General features: G+C 34.5%; 1 protein-coding gene across 2 annotated transcripts; it reads right to left on the reverse strand.

Annotated features, from left to right (window-relative positions):
- Positions 1-342: 342 nt before the first annotated feature.
- Positions 343-23,551, reverse strand: LOC132730543 (uncharacterized). Of its 2 annotated transcripts, none has more exons than XM_060716499.1 (8): positions 23,420-23,551; positions 20,524-20,636; positions 20,244-20,321; positions 19,770-19,896; positions 9,264-9,314; positions 5,470-5,673; positions 3,946-4,138; positions 343-415 (listed from the first exon to the last, which is right to left on the reverse strand). In XM_060716499.1, the coding sequence occupies exons 1-7, from the start codon at positions 23,469-23,471 to the stop codon at positions 3,951-3,953; spliced, it is 813 nt and encodes a 270-aa protein (XP_060572482.1). In that variant the 5' UTR covers positions 23,472-23,551; the 3' UTR covers positions 343-415; positions 3,946-3,950. The 2 variants fall into 2 exon arrangements, with proteins under 2 accessions (XP_060572482.1, XP_060572480.1); XM_060716497.1 differs by having other exon boundaries at positions 9,261-9,314.
- Positions 23,552-23,864: the final 313 nt, after the last annotated feature.

The raw sequence follows: 23,864 nt of genomic DNA on the forward strand, positions 1-23,864 counted from the left end.
TTTGATATTCAGATTTAGATTCAGTTTTTGAGATCTTTATAATTAAGAAATCTTGTCATGCATGCAGTAAGACACAAGGAAATAGATCTATCATTACCCATGTATACTTAGAAGTTAAAATTAAACTTGTTTGATAAAGGAATCTTTATAATTAAGAAATCTTGTCATGCATGCAGTAAGACACAAGGAAATAGATCTATCATTACCCATCTTTATAATTAAGAAATCTTGTCATGCATGCAGTAAGACACAAGGAAATAGATCTATCATTACCCATGTATACTTAGAAGTTAAAATTAAACTTGTTTGATAAAGGAATCTGTAAAAGATAAAAAACAGTCGCACGAGGACATAGTTTTATTTGTAACATGATCCATTGTAACGAAAAAAACAACTCCCTTGCTGATGTTAACACCTGAAAAAAGAGCACACATAATAAATGTACGGCATAAATTAAAAGAAAAACCGTTATATCTTTATTTTGTCTTTTGTTTTAACTACGAAAATCATAACAAATGATATAAACGACATCATACGATATATATTATTATATTATTACAGGAATTATCACCGAATTATTTATGGAATAAATTTGGTATAGATCTTTACACAACTCTGCCGTTTAGACATCAAAAGTTACGTACAAATCTCTATTCATTTCCGCTAGTATCAATAATTTTGTCGCTGCTTCACGTTTTATATTTATTATGAATATAGGTAAGAAAAGAAGTGTTACATTCTACATGTATATATAATCTTGTATGACGTTTTGACCAAAAACAAACCATCAACTGTTTTGTACTAGTATTTCAAAATTTGGCGCTATTTTCGGTTACTTTCAATGGCCTGATGCGTGTCGATGCTGTTTTTCTCGCATGAAAACTATTTTACGTTTCAACGCTATTGTTTCAGTGTAACCTAAAGTAATTTTTATTTATACAAAACATAATGTGGTTTGCATGTTATTTAACCAGTTTTAATATCTTGAATTATATTGATAGATAATACACGATATGAAGTGTTGCGATAGAAATGCGTTACAGTGTACATGTATGTGTGATCGCATGTCCGTACATGCATGCTATGTTTTCAATTATGTTAGCTATAATAATGAACTTATGCACGTACGTCTGTGTATGTTAGCTATAATAATGAACTTATGCACGTACGTCTGTGTATGTTAGCTATAATAATGAACTTATGCACGTACGTCTGTGTATGTTAGCTATAATAATGAACTTATGCACGTACGTCTGTGTATGTTAGCTATAATAATGAAATTATGCACGTACGTCTGTGAATGTATAAGTAAGTGTATAGTTTACGCCTTAGTATTGTATTTCTTCGAGATTATACAGAATTAAAAGAAAAACTGACACAAAAGTCTCAAACATCGCTAAATTGAATTTTTATTTCATAATCAAAATAAAAGTGACAAGCATAATTGATACAAATTAAAACTCAAATGCTTTAAGATTTGGAGATTTCGCTTATTTACTGAAGATATTAATTTAGGAGTAGAACAAATATACTACAAGTTATTTTTCTACAATATCAGCAAAACACACTAGTTAGTTAAACAGTTTCGGTGCTGCCAACATAACCGTTTTCTTGTAACATAAGCAAATAAGTGTTTTATTAATCAATTAAGGTTATGTTAAAAACACAGTGTATCTGACAGTGCCAACAAACGTGCGCAATGTTAGTTAAAGAATTAAATAAACGAAGCAAACAAAAATGGTAGCTGTTAGGATGACGCAATAGTGTGTTTAAACATGTGTGTGTTTAAATGGTGTCGCGCACAGATGCTTGGGTGTCAGAGATCCTGCCCCCAATGCGATACCCCCCTTCAAACACTCTATCAAAACTATTTTAATATTTAAACACGAATGGGAAATCTTTTACAAACAATAAAAATGGTTTTCAAACAATTTTCACATTAATTATATGAAATCAAGTCTAAATAAAGTAGATTGCAGACTCCATTGGGCTGCCTTCGATTGCACACTTTCGACACGGGTAACAATCGAACAAGGTAGAGTTGAGTATTACGTCATCAGTTTTGCGTACCTGAGTTACGCGGGTTGGACACTGCCTATCAGCTGGGTAATAAGTGTTAAAAATGGCGACAAACAACGTTGAACAGGAGTAAGTGAGAGGATTTTTATACTTTTTCTGCTTTTGTTTGTTAATAGAATCTAAAATAGCCTTTGAATTTATCTTTACTTTATTTATTCATATAAAATATTTAAAGTAATTCAAGCACTATTTCCTCCGCCAAAAGGTGCAAATAATTCCCTGGGCGCAGCCATATTTGTTTACAACCCGATCAACTCGTGCTTGTTCGAGTGCTATTAAAGGTACGCATGCGCATATGAGCTTTTCCGGTATCGACACTACTTACACGGGTTAGGCAATTGAAGGTAAAGACAATTACCTTGGTATAATAAAACCTTTAAAGATCATTATCAAATAAACCTTACCGTGACTTTTCCGGCGTAAATCAATAGAAAATAGAATTATCTCCTAGATTTTTATTCTATATAATGTACAATAAAAATGTTTGAATTTGACTTTCGGGTTTGAATCAAATGAGATGTATAAATGTTTATTCTGATTGCATCTAGGAGATAACTCTATTTTCTATTGATTTACACCAAAGTTTATTAAATAATGATTTATAAAGGTTTTACTATACTAGGGTAATCGTGTTTACATTGAGAGGTATTTTTTCATATATGTTAAAATTGTTTGAAAATCAATTTATAATTTTTATCGTTGTAATAGATGTCCCATTCGTGTTTAAATATTAAAATAGTTTTGATAGAGTTTTTACAGGAGCGTATCACATTGGGGGTAGGATCTGACCCCAGGTGTCTTTGGTGTCGCGCTAATGTGGATTACCCTCATTCATCTTAAAACTGTATGTATCTGAATTATGTGACTTAAAATTTTGATGAAGAATATTATTATTAAATAAATTCGTGATTATTTTTTTGTATTATTGCATTAAAATCAATACAAGGATTGTATCATAGTTTAGGGACCTTTCTTTTGAAATTGCGTATACATACATGCACAGTGCGTTAACTGGAGTGCAAATATTAGTTACCCGTACTTCAGCGCATGTCAATTAATTGGTTCATTTTTGTTGGAGTCGGCAGAGAAAGGGAAAGCGATAGAAATATCATATACAGATGCTCGTTCATTGGTTACTAGTACTTTTTCATGGGGTTTCATATTTTGACAAAAGGAACGTGTCTTTATATTTTACTATGATACAAAACATAAAGAGCATCGAAACACTCGACAATCTGATTAATACTCAGGGGCTACGCCTCCTCCTACAATGGTTCGATGCTCTTTCTATTACTTAGAGTTCGTTAATCAACTCTTTCTATGTGTACGTATTATTTTACTTTTCCAATATTTTGCAAACTTGGTGGGTTACGATAATAAGCAATATCTCCAAATTTATCAAAGCATTGGTCTGTAATTTAAAATTAATTTGCACGACATTTTCATTTAAATGTTATACCGTGTATATCCATTAACACCGGAATTATCTTGAAAAGTAAGCAATACCGTGGAAATTCTCGCACATTTTTTTCAGTTTAGTAATAAAAAAATATTGGCCAGTTTACTTACTGCGTTGGAAATTCTGTCAGGTATCAGTCATTTATTTGACAATTCTGCGTTTCTTTTTGCACGGATCGTGCGTTATTTTCATATTCCGGCGTTACGGGATATACCCGGTGTATTAAGATGTGTTCGTGGAAACTCTTTTAAGGCGTTAGGAAATTAAGTTATAATTTACCTTATTCATAATTTGGCTTGGTGTATTAATTGAAACAATAAAGACAAGTTTATATTGTTAAGTACTTCTTAATATTAAAAATAAACCTATATTTTTATGTTTATACATTTCACTTTAAGTAGACTAACCTTTACTAGCAAAGTTTGCATGTCTTTTTGCATGTTGTTTTAGCCAGAGAAAACCCTGCACCTGAATCTGGGGAACAGAACCCATAACGCTCAATATCGGCACAAGGTAATGTTTGTTGATCACTGTCCACGCAATCAGCGCTACCAGACGTAACGTCAACGTTCACAATGGCAGGTGTTATGTCAACAGAATCTAAAAGATATTTTTTTTTGCACGAAATGTGAGCAGTGATGTTTTATAAGAAGCTGTCATGTAGCCACTATATGATGAAAAATAAAATAACTCACTTGTTAACATACAACTTAACCACATGATGATATACAACTTACGTGTAAAGACCACATGGTGATAAATAACTTACATGTAGAACTACACGATGATTAAAAGAAACTTACGTGTAGACACCACATTAGGATAAAAAAACTTCAGTGTAGACACCACACGAGGATGAAGAACTTACGTGTAAAATTACTTGTAAACACCATTTGATGATAAAAAAAACTTACGTTGAGACATAACATGTTGATAAACAATTTACTTGTAGACACTACATGGTGATCAAAAACTTACGCGAAAACACTACATGAGAATAAATAATTTACATGTTGAACCACATGATGAAAAATAACTAATGCATAAACACCACATGATGATAAAAAAAATCACGTGTAGACATCTAGTTGGTAAACAATTTACCTGTAGACACCACATCTTGATAAAAAAACTTACTTGTAGATACCGCATGAAGATAAATTACTTCAGTGGAGACACCACTTGAGGATAAATAACTTTCGAGTAAAACCACATGATGTTAAATAACTTACGTGTAAACACCATATGACGATATATATCTTACTGTAGACACCACATGGTGACAAATAATTTACATGTCGAACAACATGATGCTTAATAACTTACTTGTAAACATCATATTATGATAAAAAATACGTGAATACATAACATGATGATAAACAACTTACGTGTAGACACCACATTGTGATGAAAAAAACCTTTCGAGTAGACACCACATTATGATAAATAACTTCACTGTTGACATCGCATGACGATAAACAATTTAAATGTAGAACCACTCCATGAAATATAACTTACGGGAAGACACCACATGATAATAAAAAAACCTTTCGACTAGACCCCAAATGATGAAGAATAACTTACGTGTATTCACCACGTGGTGAAGTATAGAACTTACGTGATTAAATAGAGCGTATGCGTAGGCTTTACATGAAAATAAAAAAAATCTAAGGTGTAGTCACCATATGAAGAAAGTTGAATTATGTGTAGACAAAACATGCTGTTATAAGGCAATTAAGTGTAGACACCACGTGGTGAAGAATAACTTACGTGTAGCATATTTAAAACAATTACACACAACCTGTGTTATATATTTTGCAACAATCTTCTTTTGTCTTAAGATGAACGAGAAAATATGATACCTTTAGAAAATGTTTTACCATGATACCTTTAGAAATGTTTTACCATGATACCTTTAGAAAATGTTTTACCAGTTACAATAACGACTGGACGTTGTGTTGTAGGCGCCGCGGTTACGGGACTCAAGTTTCCGGATGGACTGCAAAAGCCACAGTGCTTTGCACATTTCTCGTGTGCGATGGCATATGCCACAGAGGACTGGTCTGAACAGAAATTATACTTATCAAATTCTGCACACCGGAACGTCGCAGTTTCATAGTCTCTACATCCATTATCTATATAGAAATACAAAAAGACAATGTGAAAATACAAACGGTCTAAATGATCAAACAGGACAACTTATAGAAAGTTTCCTATATGTCAGAATTTGCCTTTTGTTTTTTGGCTGCGTTTTAAGGGACATATTTTAATACCGTATATCACTTTCTAATTATGCTAGCAATTAAAGATCATGTATACCTCCCCTTGCACTATATAATGAAGACAAGCATTTGACTAGCTTTAAGTAAGTAGGATACTAAATCCCTTTACGTGAAGCGAATGAAACGCACAACTTTGTAACTTCACTAAATCAGGCCATATTTATCTGTTTCCTCCAAAGTAAAAATTTCGATCAAATTCGACTCAACACTTCAAATGCGAAGCTTAATACATTTTTTCATTCACTATTACATTGGTGCCGTGTCCAGGATTTTTCATTAACTTACAATAAATATAATTTGTTTACTTTACTCAACGTTTTATTTCATGGAGTCATCCATTATGATTGCCTTGCCAAGTGCATTATATAAGAAGTGATTTGATTGGCACTTATCAATTATGATAAACGAATCGATTTTTATATTATCTTTATGAATAACCAATCAACTGTTTGTTTATTGTCTGGAAGCAAATAAATAGCCGAAACTTGTCATTGATAGTTAGTTCGGTGCTGTACAAGGCTCAAGCCTTGACTTTAAAGAAAAACACCGGTCTTAGAGTAAACACTTTCAAGTGTTAATATAAATCAAGTGTTTCTATCAATTTATTCATAAAGCTGTACTATTCATAGATAGGAATCTTACATTTACTTTAAACTTATTTAACAAGGTTAGCTTTTAAAAAAGCTAGTAGCGACTCGCATCGTTATTTTATTCCAGGGGCGTGTTTAAATGTAACAAGAGCTGTCACAGGAGACAGCGAAGCTCGACTAATAAAATACTGGACGCAGTAAGGAGGACAAAACTATGAAAGAAAAATCAATTATGTATAATTATGTATTAAGTAATAGTAAAAAAAATAATATTTGTTAACATAAATTCCAAGATCAAGGGGAATAATTCTAGAAATAGTCATGCTAGAGTTATGGACCTTTTCACACAACATTTGTGTAATGATAAGAAATATATATTTGAAGTTTGAAGTAGATACCTTAAAAAGTAAAGAAGTTATTATATTTCTTAAAGAAAATCCTAAGTTCAAAGAGAGATAAATCTGTAAATATTGCTTTAAGAGTTATGAACCTTGTCACATAAAATGTAATTGATGATAAGGAATAAGTATTTGAAGTTTGAGGTAGATACCTTTAAAAATAAAAAAGTTATAATAAAAAATAACATTTTTCTAGTAAAAAAATCTAAGTTTATGGGGAGTTAATTCTTGCAATATTGGTGCTAGAGTTATGAACCTTCTCACATAAGATGTGGATGATGATTACGTAAATATATTTGAAGTATGAAGTTGATCTCTTTAGAAATAAATAAGTAACAGTAAAAAATATTTTTTATGGAAAATTCTAAGTTCAAAGGGAGATAAATCTGAAAATATTGGTGCTAGAGTTATGAACCTTGTCACATAATATGGGGATGATGATAAGGTAAATATATTTGAAGTATGAGGTCGATCCCTTAAGAAGTAAAGAAGAAACAGTAAGAAATAGTATTTTTTAAGGAAAATTCTAAGTTCAAGGGGAGATAAATCTGTAAATATTGGTGCTAGAGTTATGAACCTTGTCACATAAGATGTGGTTGATGATAAGGAACATATATTTGAAGTTGATACCTTAAGAAATGACAAAGTTATAGTGAAAAATATTTTACTGCACCAAAACTTTAATCTAAAATCTGGACGCGGACGCGAACGCCGACGCCGACGCCGGGGCGAGTAGGACAGCTCTCCATATACTTCGTATAGTCGAGCTAAAAATGACAGTTCTGTACCCGAAGAGACTCCAGCGAACATCAAAATAAAAGTGACATATAAAGTTACGGAAGCCAGTTCTCTCAGTTTAACAAAGGGGAATATGAGTATATATGAAGATGCGTGTAAACAGATAGAATGAAGTCCCTATGTCTATGCACATTTACTATATGGCCTGTTGACCTTGACCAAAAATGTTAGATAGGTAGAATTCATAAAGATGCCTCTTTATACAAAGTTAAGTTGTAATATGTTATTTAGTATTGGTATGAGTGACAGACACAAGTCCTATACAGGAATATATTACTGCAGAACTCTCTTGGGTGTGGGCGAATTTAGATTCATGTGGAATGATTATTTGATTTGTACAAGTTCTCAAGTCTCATAAATCCCGGTCAAAATAGACCGGGAGAGACCGGAAGCGACCGGACCGGAGAATAGTATATCCCAGTAAATACATACACAAAATACCGGAAAGGATAAAATTACCGGAAAAAAAGAAAAAGAAAATATGCACAGAACCAGATGCACACTTATGTTAATTAACCAATTAATTGTTAATTATTTAACTTACTACAGAGAAAACAGGTGAAATCGCTAAATCAAAAGTCAGTGTAAATATGATTTATTGAAAAGAATTCATGAAAACAAATATTTTATCATCATTATCATCTTTGCGCTCAAAGCAATACTTGTTCCTTTTTAAAAATGGCGTGAAAATTGAAGGTTTTTTGACGCTATGTAAGATCAAATTTGATTGGCTTAATTATTTTGGATTCCAGCCCAGACAGATAAATTTTGTAGAAAGCTGGAAGCCAAGCTTAGATTAAATTTTTGGATGGATTCGGAGTTTTAGGTTGTTTCTCAGTAAAATCCTAACGTAATACCGGCTCGCCGTGGCGAGCCGGCATAAACTTTCATTATATTATATAAACAATTGGGACTTGATTAAAAGATTATTGTTTATTTAAAATTACTTAGTTGTTATTTGTATCCCAACAACAAATACGCGGAAAACATGTTCCTTATTACGGCCAAATTGTGATCGCTATATGTCCGAACGAATCTCATTTAAAACTGCCACTATTATATTCTGAAGAACAGTAATCTTATCGCACTTTAAAATTATTTAACCGTGAATAAACTAACACAATGGCAACAATAAATTTCTTCAAACTATAAGTATGTAAATACTATTACATTGTATATATTTAATTAAAGTGACCACATAATATCTAAACTTGATCACCGCTGTACCCAATTTAATTTTTTTCAAGTAAACTATTTAACTATAAAACATGGTGGCACATTTCTGCCACCAGATAACTTGATAACTAATTAGTTGATTAAGATGTTAACTAGTTACGTAACACGTTAACTTCTTAATTTACTAGTAAGTTAAGAGATTTACTAGTTACTTAGCTAGTTAACCTCTTAATTAAATAGTCAGTTAAGTGATTAATTTGTTACGTATTTACGAAGCTGATAACTAAGTAGTTATTTAAGAGGTACACTAGTTACGTAACTAGTTAACCTCTATATCAACTTATAAGTTATCAGGTTATCTGGTGGCAGAAATATGCAACCATAATAAAAAAAATGCATTAATAATGAAATTCACAAGACAATTTTCGACAATAATAGCTATGAAATATTTAATAGTAAAAAGATATAGTGTTAAAACCACCTGTAGTTATTTGAGCTGGGACAGATGTTGCTCCGTGGTCTATATACTTTGCTGAAATAGAAACATACTTATAAGCTTAAACACACTTATCTTTTGATGGAATCAACAAATGAACGCAAAACATTGTCATTCAAATAATGAGAGAAATCACATGATTGTTCTTAATTTTTGAAATAGATGAATTTCTTCATTTTCACGGCGCGTCAGCTACCTATAACAATAGAATCACCAGCAACAACGGCTCCTCAGCTTGCTATAACAATGACATCACCAACCAACAACTGCTCATCACCTGGCTAAAACAATAACATCACCAACCAACAACTGCTCATCAGCTGGCTATTACAATGACATCACCAACCAACAACTGCTCATCAACTGGCTATAACAATGACATCACGAACCAAAAACTGCTCATCAACTGGCTATAACAATGACATCATCAACCAACAACTGCTCATCGCCTGTATATAACAATGACATCACCAACCAACAACTGCTCATCACCTGTATATCACAATGACATCACCAACCAACAACTGCTCATCTCCTGGCTATAACAATGACATCACCAACCAACAACTGCTCATCAACTGGCTATAACAATGACATCACCAACCAACAACTGCTCATCAACTGGCTATAACAATGACATCACCAACCAACAACTGCTCACCACCTGTATATAACAATGACATCACCAACCAACAACTGCTTGTCACCTGGCTATAACAATGACATCACCAACCAACAACTGCTCATCACCTGTATATAACAATGACATCACCAACCAACAACTGCTTGTCACCTGGCTAAAACAATAACATCACCAACCAACAACTGCTCATCAACTGGCTATAACAATAACATCACCAACCAACAACTGCTTGTCACCTGGCTATAACAATAACATCACCAACCAACAACTGCTTGTCACCTGGCTAAAACAATAACATCACCAACCAACAACTGCTCATCACCTGTATATAACAATGACATCACCAACCAACAACTGCTCATCACCTGGCTATAACAATGACATCACCAACCAACAACTGCTCATCACCTGGCTATAACAATGACATCACCAACCAACAACTGCTTGTCACCTGGCTATAACAATGACATCACCAACCAACAACTGCTCATCGCCTGTATATAACAATGACATCACCAACCAACAACTGCTCATCACCTGGCTATAACAATAACATCACCAACCAACAACTGCTCATCACCTGGCTAAAACAATGGCATCACCAACCAACAACTGAACATCAGCTAGCTATAAAAATGACATCACCAACCAACAACTGCTTGTCACCTGGCTATAACAATGGCAACACCAACCGACAACTGCTCATCACCAGGCTATAACAATAACATCACCAACTAACAACTGCTCATCAGCTGGCTATCATAGGAACTCGAGAACGGGACCGCAGATTGCGGCGTATATTTTCGATCGTGTAACGGTTTTTAAAAACGTTTCTATTACATCTATATATCTTTTAGTATTATCCGAGTGTATGGACTCAGAAAATATATTATCAATTGAACCCAATCTGTATCTTTTAAAACTGGTCAAATTTTACGGTATTATAAAGAGTCAAGGAGTGACATCCGCCATTTGCCGCAACGTTTTCGGCATGAGTTTTTCCCCTTTGGCTACAATTGATTACTATTTTCTCAGAATTTTGTTCGCGTTATTTTTGTCAACTATCAGGTATCGTCCGGATATAACGTGAACGGTTTATTGTTTACACGTGTTGACATGTATAGGCGGCATTATAACGGGCGTATGCGTGTATTGATTTGTTTAAATGGAGAAAACAGACACTTTAGTAATATGGTCCAACTGATTTTGCCTAACTGAAAAAAGGAATTTTAAAACATAATCCATAGATAAATATTTTAGGTACTCATCTTGTATTCATTACTAGAAAAATTAAAACAAAAATCAAGCATATCAAGGGGGATAACTTACACCGAACGTTGCGGCAAATGGCGGATGTCACTCCTTTTCTTTTTTCAATATACCGTAAATTTGACTGATTTTTAAATTAGCAGATTATATTATATTGAGATTAGATCATTAAAGACTACCCGCTCGCATAATATGAAAAGATATTTAAAGGTCGGACAAACTATATGTAAAGCCGGTAAGGATTCGGATTTATGCGCCGCAATATGCGGTCCTGTTCCAGAGTTCCTATGCTGGCTATAACAATAACATCACCGACCAAAAACTGCTCGTCACCTGGTTATAACAATGGCATCACCAACCAACAACTGCTCATCAGCTGGCTATAACAATGGCATCGCCAACCAACAACTGCTCATCAGCTGGCTGAAACAATGGCATCATAAACCAAAAACTGCTCATTACCTGGCTATAACAATGACATAACCAACCAACAACTGCTCATCATCTGGCTATTACAATGACACCACCAGCCAACATCTGCTCGTCAGCTTGCTATAACAATGTCACCAACCAACAACTGCTCATCAACTGGCTATAACAATTACATCTCCAGTCAACAACTGCTTATCGCCTGGCTATAACAATGACATCACCAACTAACAACTGCTAATTAGATGGCTATGACAATGACATCACCAACCAACAACTGCTCATCATCTGGCTATAACAATAACATCACCAACCAACAACTGCTCGTCAGCTGGCGATAACAATAACATCACCAGCTAACAACTGCTCATCACCTGGCTATAACAATGACATCACCAACCAAAAACTGCTCATCAGCTGGCAATAACAACAGAATCACCAGCCAACAACTACACATCAGCTGGCTATAACAAAAGAATCACCAACCAACAACTGCTCATCAGCTGGCTATAAAATTGACATCACCAACCAACAACTGCTCGTCAGCTGGCTATTACAATAACAACACCAACCAAAAACTTCTCATCAGCTTGCTATAACAATGACATCACCAGCCAATGATGTTCAGCAACTGGTTATAACAATGACATCACGAACCAACAACTGCTCATCAACTGGCTAGTACAATCACATCACCAGCCGACAACTGCTCATCAGCTGGCTATAACAATGGCATCATAAACCAAAAACTGCTCATCACCTGGGTATATCAATGGCATCACCAAACCATCAACTGCTCATCAGCTGGCTGAAACAATGGCATCATAAACCAAAAACTGCTCATTACCTGGCTATAACAATGACATAACCAACCAACAACTGCTAGTCAGCTGGATATAACAATAACATCACCAACAAAAAACTTCTCCATAGCTGGCTATAACAATGACATCACCAGCCAATGATGCTCATCAGCTGGCTATAACAATTACATCACCAGCCATTAACAGCTCATAAGCTGGCCATAACAATGACATCACCAACCAACAACTGCTCGTCAGCTGTCTATTACAATGACTTACAAACCAAACCCTGCTCATCACCTGGCCCTAACAATAACATCACCAACCAACAACTGCTCATCAGCTGGTTATTACAATGACATCACCAACCAACAACTGCTCGTCAGCTGGCGATAACAATGACATCGTCAGCTATCAACTACTCGTCAGCTTGCTATCGCAATGGCATCACCAACTAACGACTGCTCATCACCCCGCTATAACAATGGCATCACAAACAAACAACTGCTCATCACCTGGCTATAAAAATGACATCATATACCAAAAACTGCTCATCAGCTGGCTATATAAATGAGATCACCAGCCATCAACTGCTCATCGGCTGGCTCTAACAATGACATCACCAACCAACATTTGCACGTCAGCTGGCTGATACAATGACTAACTAACAAAACCCTGCTCATCACCTGGCTATAACAATAACATCACCAACCAACAACTGCTCATCATCTGGATATTACAATGACACCACCAGCCAACATCTGCTCGTCAGCTTGCTATAACAATGACGTCACCAACCAACAACTGCTCATCAAATGGCTATAACATTTACATCTCCAGTCAACAACTGCTTATCGCCTGGCTATAACAATTACATCACCAACCAACAACTGCTTATTAGCTTTCTATAACAATTACATAACCAACCACAACTACTCATCACCTTGCTATAACAATTACATCACCAGCAAACAATTGCTCGTCAGCTGGCTATAACAGAGACATCACTAACCAAACCCTGCTCATCATCTGGCTATAACAATGACATCACCAACCAACAACTGCCCATCACCTGGCTATAACAATGACATCACCAACTAACAACTGCTCATCAGCTGGCAATTACATTGACTGACTAACCAAACCCTGCTCATCACCTTGCTATAACAATAACATCACCAACCAACAACTGCTCATCAACTAGCTTTAACAATGACATCACTAACCAAACCCTGCTTATCACCTTGCTATAACAATGACATCACCAACCAACAACTGCTCATCAGCTGGCCATAACAATGACATCACCAGGCAACAACTGCTCATCAGCTGGCTATTACAATAACATCACCAACCAACAACTGCTCATCAGCTGGCTATTACAATAACATCACCAACCAACAACTGCTCATCAGCTGGCTATTACAATAACATCACCAACCAAGAACTGCTCATCAGCTGGCCATAACAATGACACCACCAGCCAACAACTGCTCATCAGCTGGCTATTACAATAACATCACCAACCAACAACATGAATAACAATCACCAACCAACCTCATCACTGCTCATGACCTGGCTATAACAATGACAATAACACCAACCAAGAACTGCTCATCAGCTGGCCATAACAATGACATCACCAACCAACAACTGCTCATCAGCTGTCATCAGCTGGCTATTACAATAACATCACCAACCAACAACAACTGCTCATCAGCTGGCTATAACATCACATAACAACATCACCAACCAAAAACTGCTCATCAGCTGGCAATAACAATGCTACATCACCAAGCTAACAAAACTGCTCATCACCTGGCTATTACAATAACATCACCAACCAACAACAACTGCTCTTCAGCTGGCTATTCTACAATGACATCACCAACCAAAAACTGCTCATCAGCTGGCAATAACAATAACATCACCAGCCAACAACTGCTCATCAGCTGGCTATTACAATAACATCACCAACCAACAACTGCTCTTCAGCTGGCTATTACAATGGCATCACCAACCAACAACTGCTCATCAGCTGGCAATAACAATAACATCACCAGCTAACAACTGCTCATCACCTGGCTATAACAATGTCATTACCAACCAACAACTGCTCATCACCTTGCTATAACAATGACATCACCAACCAAAAACTGCTCATCAGCTGGCTATAACAATAGAATCACCAGCCAACAACTACACATCTCCTGGCTATAACAAAAGAATCACCAACCAACAACTGCTCATCAGCTGGCTATAACATTGACATCACCAACCAACAACTGCTCGTCAGCTGGCTATAACAATAACAACACCAACCAAAAACTTCTCATCAGCTTGCTATAACAATGAAATCACCAGCCAATGATGTTCAGCAGCTGGTTATAACAATGACATCAAAAACCAACAACTGCTCATCAACTGGCTAGTACAACCACATCACCAGCCAACAACTGCTCGTCAGCTGGCTATAGCAATGACATCGTCAGCCATCATCTGCTCGTCAGCTTGCTATAACAATGACGTCACCAACCAACAATTGTTCATCACCTGGCTATAACAATTACATCTCCAGTCAACAACTGCTCATCGCCTGTATATAGCAATGACATTACCAACCAACAACTGCTCATCAGCTGGCCATAACAATGACATCACCAGCCAACAACTGCTCGTCAGCTGGCTATAGCAATGACATCGTCAGCCATCAACTGCTCGTCAGCTTGCTATAACAATGACGTCACCAACCAACAATTGTTCATCATCTGGCTATAATAATGACATCAACAGTCAACAACTGCTCATCGCCTGTATATAACAATGACATCACCAACCAACAACTGCTTGTCACCTGTATATAACAATGACATCACCAACCAACAACTGCTCATCAGCTGGCCATAACAATGACATCACGAACCAACAACTGGTCATCAACTGCTATAACAATGACATCACCAACCAACAATTGCTCATCACCTGTATATAACAATGACATCACCAACCAACAACTGCTCATCGCCTGTATATAACAATGACATCACCAACCAACAACTGCTCATCGCCTGTATATAACAATGACATCACCAACCAACAACTGCTCATCGCCTGTATATAACAATGACATCACCAACCAACAACTGCTCATCGCCTGTATATTACAATGACATCACCAACCAACAACTACTCATCGCCTGTATATAACAATGACATCACCAACCAACAACTGCTCATCGCCTGTAATAACAATGACATCACCAACCAACAACTGCTCATCGCCTATATATAACAATGACATCACCAACCAACAACTGCTCATCGCCTGTATATAACAATGACATCACCAACCAACAACTGCTCATCGCCTGTATATAACAATGACATCACCAACCAACAACTGCTTGTCACCTGTATATAACAATGACATCACCAACCAACAACTGCTCATCAGCTGGCCATAACAATGACATCACGAACCAACAACTGGTCATCAACTGGCTATAACAATGACATCACCAACCAACAACTGCTCATCGCCTGTATATAACAATGACATCACCAACCAAGAACTGCTCATCGCCTGTATATAACAATGACATCACCAACCAACAACTGCTCATGACCTGGCTATAACAATGACATCACCAACCAACAACTGCTCATCACCTGGCTATAACAATAAAATCACCAACCAACAACTGTTCATCACCTGGCTATAACAATGACATCACCAACCAACAACTGCTCATCAGCTTGTTTTAACATATTTATTATTTTTTTCATTTTATTTATAATAAATGTTTGTTCCTGTGCAGATCATCACTTTTTTTACATTTGTACAAGTATTACATTATTAAAGCCTTATGTTTATTTCGTAAAAATAGTGGTCAAGAACGTCATTTTGAATAGCGTAATAACCAGAACTTACCAACATTACTATAAGCCCTAGTATGTCTACAAATTCAGCAAGTAACTAATGATACAGTTGTTTAGGCAGTAGCGGATAGCTAAGGAGATCGGCGCTGCTTATGTCTTAAATAATGATATTCAGAAAATCAAATTGATACCTTTCAGTAGTCAAACTACTTCCCTTTTTAAAATAAAATGTTTTTTTAGCAGTATCTTTGACATTACATGTAGTACTCTTTGTTTATGTTTGGCATATAGTTCAGTTAGTAGCGGATAGCTTTGGGGAGTATGGGATAGGTAGGTGAAGGTAAATGAGGGTGAATCTCAAAATGTTCTAAATTTCGTATTTACAAAGTACATGTCACAGAAATATGTTCTGGAGTTACTGGAATGAAAAATGTTACATTTGATAGTAATCTTTCAAATTTTTCTACATGTAAACCAAGGATATATATTATATTACACATGATTTTATAACAATGTTTATTCAGATCAATGATTAGCATTTTCTCTTAAAACAAAACACAGACAAATCAAACAAAATCATATTAAACATCAGTTCTGGAGTTTTATGTCCATGGCACTTCCGTCTGACATAATGGGAAGTGTGTCAGATAACATATGAACAGTGTCATCCAAATTATCAACAATAAGTGTTTAAAAAACAAGGTATAACAATGCCACCATCTTTTTTTATTTTAAATTGTCCACTGGAAAACTGGGAACTAGTTCACCTGTTGCAGTGACAAAGATTGATTTTTCCACCACTGTTAAGTACATTGCTAAAGCAACTTGCTAAAATCTTTGGTGCACGGCCAATAGGTAGCCCTGCAATATCAGACAACATTAAGTTTCTTTGTTTATCTGTAATCAAAGTGTATGTTTTTCAAATGATGTTTAATATTATTTATTAATAATGATGGTATATTCAAAGTATAAATACAACTGAGTTATAATTATAAAAAGATAGAATAAATAATATTATAACATTTAAACTGGGATATTTTTTGTTAAAAGTGTGCTTTTAATCCACTTTTGACGGCGTTTTGACAGATAAAGTAAATTTTGAGACCACCCCCAAAAGTAAAATCCGTTACTGACAGAAGCACTTGCTATTCATTTTCAACAATCTTTAGTGTCAGTACGTGTTATATCTGTAGAAGCTTTTGAAAAATTATAAATAAATGATTTTTACACCAAATCATGTCAATATTTCATTACTTTACTAGGTGTTGATAAATAGTTTTCTGTTTGTTTCTTTTGAAAGCGCTTATAAACAGTCTCACGGTGACAACATCCGGTTACTCTCGTTCTGATTTATGTAAGAAAAACTCGCTGTGCAATTTGAAATAAATAAAACAAAATTAGCGACGGATGGGAAATATATCAATCTTTTTGATGGCATAATTGTATCATTTTGAAACAGGCATATTTGATGGAAAGGAGCATTGTTACTACCATGTTATCCGTTATACCCTAAAATCCGCTACTGCCTAAACAACTGTAACATTACTACAATTTGTAACGCAATGGTTAGTTAGACTACAAATTACGAAAGCGTCCTGGTGCCAATTCATAATGTTCTATCACTTACAAAGTCCTGCGTAGGAGTTTAAAAGTCCTGCGTAGGAGTTACAAACTCCTAATTAGGCTTTTTTATCTCCTACGTAGGAGATTATTTTTTTTATAGAACATTATGAATTGGCACCAGGACGCTTCCGTAACAAATAGTTATCAATGGATTTTTTTCTGAACGCACCCATTGTTTACAATACATGACCGGTTAAGGATATTATATGTAATAGTTATAGAATATATACGAGGACTTTACCGGCTGGTATCAGCGCATGGGGCGAAAACAAGGGTCAATCATAGAAAATTAATCGAGACGGAACGTCGAGATTAATTTCCATGATTGACCCTTTTTTGTCGCCCCATGCGCTGATACCAACCATCCGTCGAGATTAATTTCCATGATTGACCCTTTTTTGTCGCCCCATGCGCTGATACCAACCAGTGAAGTCCGAGTATTTATTCTGTAACTGTTTTATCGCATGACCATCACGACTTTTTTCTTCTCTCGTAATATTTGCTTTATTTAAACATATAAATATTTTAAGAAATACCCACAGAAATACAATCATTAGATGCCGTTGAAGGAACTTGACATTAATAACCATTTCACGAGGTACATGTAAGTTGATGCATTTTTTCTAAATGCGAAATAATAATCATCTTTCCAGCTCATTTTCAAAATATAATTTAGGACATATTGTCGATAAGTATCCCGGTGTATATTTCAGAGGTAACAATGTAGTGATTTTTATTTAAAGGCACATTATGCCTCAGAACTCCTTTTTTATTAAATTCTTTAGAAATGTAAAGCACATGTTTAAAATGTTTTAATAATGGATTTAGAACATGTAGGATCTTTAACAGCTAAAGAAAGTAGTGCGTGCTGAATGTGCAGTAATGTGTTGTAAAGGTAGCAAAATGTAAATACACATGTAAATAGTATTTAAATTTGACTTCCATACAAAATACTAATTCATTATTATTGTATCAATTGCAATTTGCCAGCAAAGCAAAAGATAGTTCATTTATATGGCAGATCAGTTTTTTTGTGAAACTTGTAACAAGACACCAAATATTTAAAATTTTGAGAAATAAAAATGATAGCATTTCTGACGCATAATGTGCCTTTAACACTACTTACATCTAATAATAATTACGCTAGAATATTATGTTCATATACGTGTAGTGATGTACTGAATGATTAACTGGTCTGAATCTCCTGTAAAACGAAGGCATTATTTAAAGCAAAAAAAAAAACAGAATAATTTAATCATTGTTTGAGATTTGTCCACGAGGTCAGGATGTAGAAAATGGCGATTACTTTCCACTGGAGTCAACATCTTTATAATAACTGCATTTTCAGGTTTTGAAAAAAAAGATCGAGATGATATATAAATATTTTTAAAAAAGCTCTGTAAATCGTGTAATGTTTTGTTTTGCTCTTTTTCAGGTATGCTCACTTTATTATTTGATATAAATAATAAACTGGGCATGCGCGAGAAAGTGTACTGATACCTCATTTAGAGCACCCCAAAGCGTACTGATACCTCATTTAGATCACCCCAAAGTTTTCCAATACCGAAATTTAGAGAACGCCTATCTTCAAAGGAAAGTTGTGGCGGTCATGCGATAATCATAGCAACAAAGGAATGCAATTTCAACGGTCAGCTGGGTTTTTTTTCTTTATATATAATGAGTTAAGCAATTCACAATTATGCATATAATGTGAACAATTTTGCTTTTGGCCGTGTCTGAACATTCAGAAACTAAAAAACTTTTGTCTGTAAATCTATAATTTGAAAAAAAGAGTTTGTAAATATTAATAATGATTGGTTAACAACATAGTGTTGTGTGACTTACTACATGTGTGCAGATCACAGCCAGTTGCATGGCAGCACTCCTGACAAACATGTGTCCCTTCATTTCTTTTCCCACGGCGCCTCTTGCCGACAAGATCGGGCGATGCATGGTGATGGTGTCCACAAGTCTTTAAAACAAAGAACTTAAGAATCAAGTTGAAAACTTTTCATATGGTAATTGAATTATTATACTTTTCATTTTGTCAAGTCTGCGTGATTCAATTTAATGTATATGTATTAGAAAAAAGGTACCATGTGTTCGATATATTATCAACTTTTTAAACATCCAAGTTTGTGGATGAATAATTGGCTCCAAATTAAAAAACCAAATAAACTTGTCATTCTACATGAACTATATTAATGATGTATAAACACACAGTTTCTTATTTCGTACAAACGTAAACATCTTAATCAACCAAAACTAGTAGAATTACTCGAAAGATAAACATTATTGTATGCTCTAACTTAAGTATACCTCTCCCTCGTGTTTGCAGCCATAGTTAAAACTGTGCGTGCCATCTGCCATTTTAAACACATCAGTAACACATACTTCCTAAAACAAATAAATAAAGTTATGAATCAAATAAATATATTAATAAATGACGAAAAAGATCCATTAAAACAAACAAACGTTGAAACAGTTAAACTTTAGATTTAACTAAACATGTATTTATGGCATAGAAAAATAAAGTATATTGGAGGGAACGTATTGCTTTCGTGAATGCAAGCTTAAAGATTAAATACAAGATTCCTACCCCATGACCACAGTGAAGTTTAAACTGATGACAGTCACCTGGTCCCTTCACATTCTTACATTGCCGACACATGACAGATCCATGAGCACCAAATGTCTGGTGAACGAGCAAAACTGAAAAGTTGAAATGTTAAGCCTTAAATGGTATTCCCTTCAAGAAAAGAAATTTGAAAATCACCGAGCCAACTACTTTATGAGAGCTATAGCATCTAAAAATGAGCAAGAAGTTTGTTCATTAATGGATTAAAGGATTTGTCACAGAAGGTCAGAACTTTTTTTCAATAAGCTGTTTAATTTTAATGTGATGCTCAGTTTCAACATAAGTCTTGTCTTGTAAGACGTAGCGTTGTCACTAAACATAAAATACTTGTCATCGCTTTACTTTGGCGCCTATACGATACATGTTCAACTTTTGTTACACTTTCTTACAAATATACTTATAAGTGATGTTCTTAATGTCGAAACAACTTGAAAGTAGAACAATGAAAAGAAATTGATTTCTGAAAAAAAAAAGAATAACAATAAAAAAAAAAAAAAAAAAGCAACAAATTTCGCATAGTTATAGATTCTGGGTAAGTTACTAGTTTACACAAAAGTTGGGTAGCCCATATATATGGATGGAACATTTACTAACTTACCAAAAGTATTTCAGTGATTATTGATGTTGAGATAACAACATAATTATTGTCATACCTACTGTACAATAAGAATGTTTGATCTCAACATCGCCTGTTCTCTAAACCATAAAGGTGGTATATAAGGAGAACACATTTATTTCAGTTCTATCTTCAAAATAATTTTTACTAGTATCGGTAATATGCAAGTTCCACCAACATAGTTAACGTTGCCAATCACGTATCTTCTCCGATAAGTATCTTGATTATATGTATATGGGTTTAAGGGACGACCATTTCTCCGAATAGACGCCTAACAATATCAAAACTAAAAATACATTTATTAACTGTTATGCATATTTCTTAGATCTGGAAACATCATACATTTTACAAATATGTTTTAATATCTTATTAACAGAATATTTTAATTTTTATGTAAAAGCCAGTTTTAGTACTTCTTTGACTGTGTTTTCGCGTAGTATAGTCAAACTGCCATATACATGTATCTATCGATAAACAATATTTTATTTTTCAACTGTGTAAATTTGTGGTTGAAATGCTTATTTTGAATTGAAACAAAAAGTATTTGGAATTTATTTCCTTTAAAATTTAAGTGAAATAACAGTTATGCAGAAACATCCCACGTACATCATTTTAGTGTTTTTAATGTAGTTCTTGAAGTTATGCCTCTCTATACTTGACTATATTTATCGCATATATCACATTAGCAGATAGACTATCCGTATTTTATACCCGGAATGACATACGTATAATGAATTAGGATCGGACGTAGAGTTTGAATTTATTAAAATGGTCATTATCTTGATAAGATTACCGTGACCTGTACTTAACGTTAATGAATTGTACTAAATCATATAACTCTTGACAAGGAAGCCCTTCGTAAGATTTCGATCAAGCAAAATCCAGCCAAAAGTCTCGGTTAATAATCCTATTACATGTGTTCTTTGATTTTCAATTCAAGGTAAAGTCGAAAAACAAAATATGATGTCTGAATTGTCTGCTCAGTATTCCCTATTTCTCAATATTTGGACTTCGAAAGTCAATAAGGTGGTAATGTTATTAGTTCAACCGTAAAGAAAAATCATTTCAAAATTTGTGCTCATAAATGTTCTCACGAAACTTGAGTTTGAGATAACCATTGTAAACTTTTATTTGAGGTACACGGTCACTTATCTGGTGCTTGACTTTATCTTCGGAACAAAGAAAGCTATATTTTTTGCGCCCCAGAGGTGACCACTTTTTCTTTTCTTGATATTTACTTTATAGTTTTTTCCTATTATCAAACATGTATCTTTTTACCGTGTCATTTGTTACATTCTCTATTACCAGCCAAAAGATATTCTATAAATTAAATACTACATTGACTTTTATATTATTTATGCTGTCAATTTGTTAACATTTCTGTTATTGCGACTTCTATATTGTTCTATGCAAGGACATATAAATAAAATATAATTAAACTAAAATAACCTTTATAGTATTTTATTTATATGTCCATGCATATAACAATAAAGATACAAATGGATTGGGTCATGGGTTATAGCAACATAGTACCGGTTAATGACAAGTCGCAACAACAGAAATGTTAAGTTAACAGCATAAATAAGTAGCATTTGCCCTCCGGTTAGCTCAATAAGTAGAGCGTTGGTCTCTGAATCGGGCGGCCCGGATTGGATTCTCGGACGGTGCAGGTCAGTTTCGTTATGATTGATCATGAAATCCTTTCTGCAGTCATATGAACTGTAACTCTGTTCTGACATGTACAGAAGTTTCAATTCCTTGCGAAAGTTGAAGACAACTTATACTGGTAAACTACTTTACAGCCTGTCCAGGAACAATGCGGTGGTTGAACTATACTCTTGTAAGTTCAATGTGGTTTACTGTCGTGATCCGGAGTGAAAGCTACAGACAACACCTGAAGTAGCCTTCGATTCAAATAAAAGGATCACTTATACCCAGTATCTCAATTCTAACTCGCTATCTATAAGTAATTTAGATTGGAATTGCGTTTGGATCGAATTAATATTTTATAGCACTGGACCATTTGGTCTGCTTCACTGTTTTCTACTAACATAATATGAAAACTAAATAGAAGTTAATGATTCTAGTAAATAAAATCTCCAAATTGATCAACACAAAAAAGAGTCAAAATATATTTCTGTTACTCTAATTATAGTAACTTCACATATAGAAGGCATAATACATGTATATCTTCTTCATGTATAACTTACACTTAACTCAACATAAAAAACATATACTTACAACATGTAAAAATGAACAATATGGTGGCGGTATCCATCTTTCCTGCAATCATGATGGACGACTTTTAACAAAGTATGACCTGAATTGTTGCACCTTATCTGATAAGGTTAACTGTTTAGTGTAATTAAGTTTAAACACAGTCTAAAGTAGAAATTATGCTATAGATGCAATATAGGGAGGGCATGAGTTTATTTCTTCTTTTTTTCAATATGGTTTAACACAGCATGTCAGAAATTTTTGAACACCTCAGATAAATTTAAAATCCTCGTCCAAAATACAAATAAACGACCTCCAATCTCTTCATGATAATAACAATGATAATAATGATGAAATCTTTATTTAAAAAAGTAACATGTAAGTGTGCAAATCTAAATGAAAATCAAAATACATCTTATTTTTATATAGCCTTTCAAAGAAAGAAATGTTTTTTGTCTTAAAAATAGTT

The sequence above is a fragment of the Ruditapes philippinarum genome, unplaced genomic scaffold (genome assembly GCF_026571515.1).
Source record: "Ruditapes philippinarum isolate M1 unplaced genomic scaffold, ASM2657151v2 ctg185_1_1_1_1, whole genome shotgun sequence".
NCBI classification, from domain to species: domain Eukaryota; kingdom Metazoa; phylum Mollusca; class Bivalvia; order Venerida; family Veneridae; genus Ruditapes; species Ruditapes philippinarum.

What these genes read in the sequence shown, in the direction of transcription:
- LOC132730543 (XM_060716497.1), bottom strand. Translation starts at nt 23,471, where the DNA reads ATGATTGCAGGAAAGATGGATACCGCCACCATATTGTTCATTTTTACA. An exon ending in GCTGCAAACACGAGGGAGAG is followed by an intron (nt 19,897 to 20,243) that starts GTATACTTAAGT and finishes TTTGTTTTAAAG; the next exon opens with ACTTGTGGACACCATCACCA. An exon ending in TCCAGTCGTTATTGTAACTG is followed by an intron (nt 4,139 to 5,469) that starts GTAAAACATTTT and finishes AATATCTTTTAG; the next exon opens with ATTCTGTTGACATAACACCT.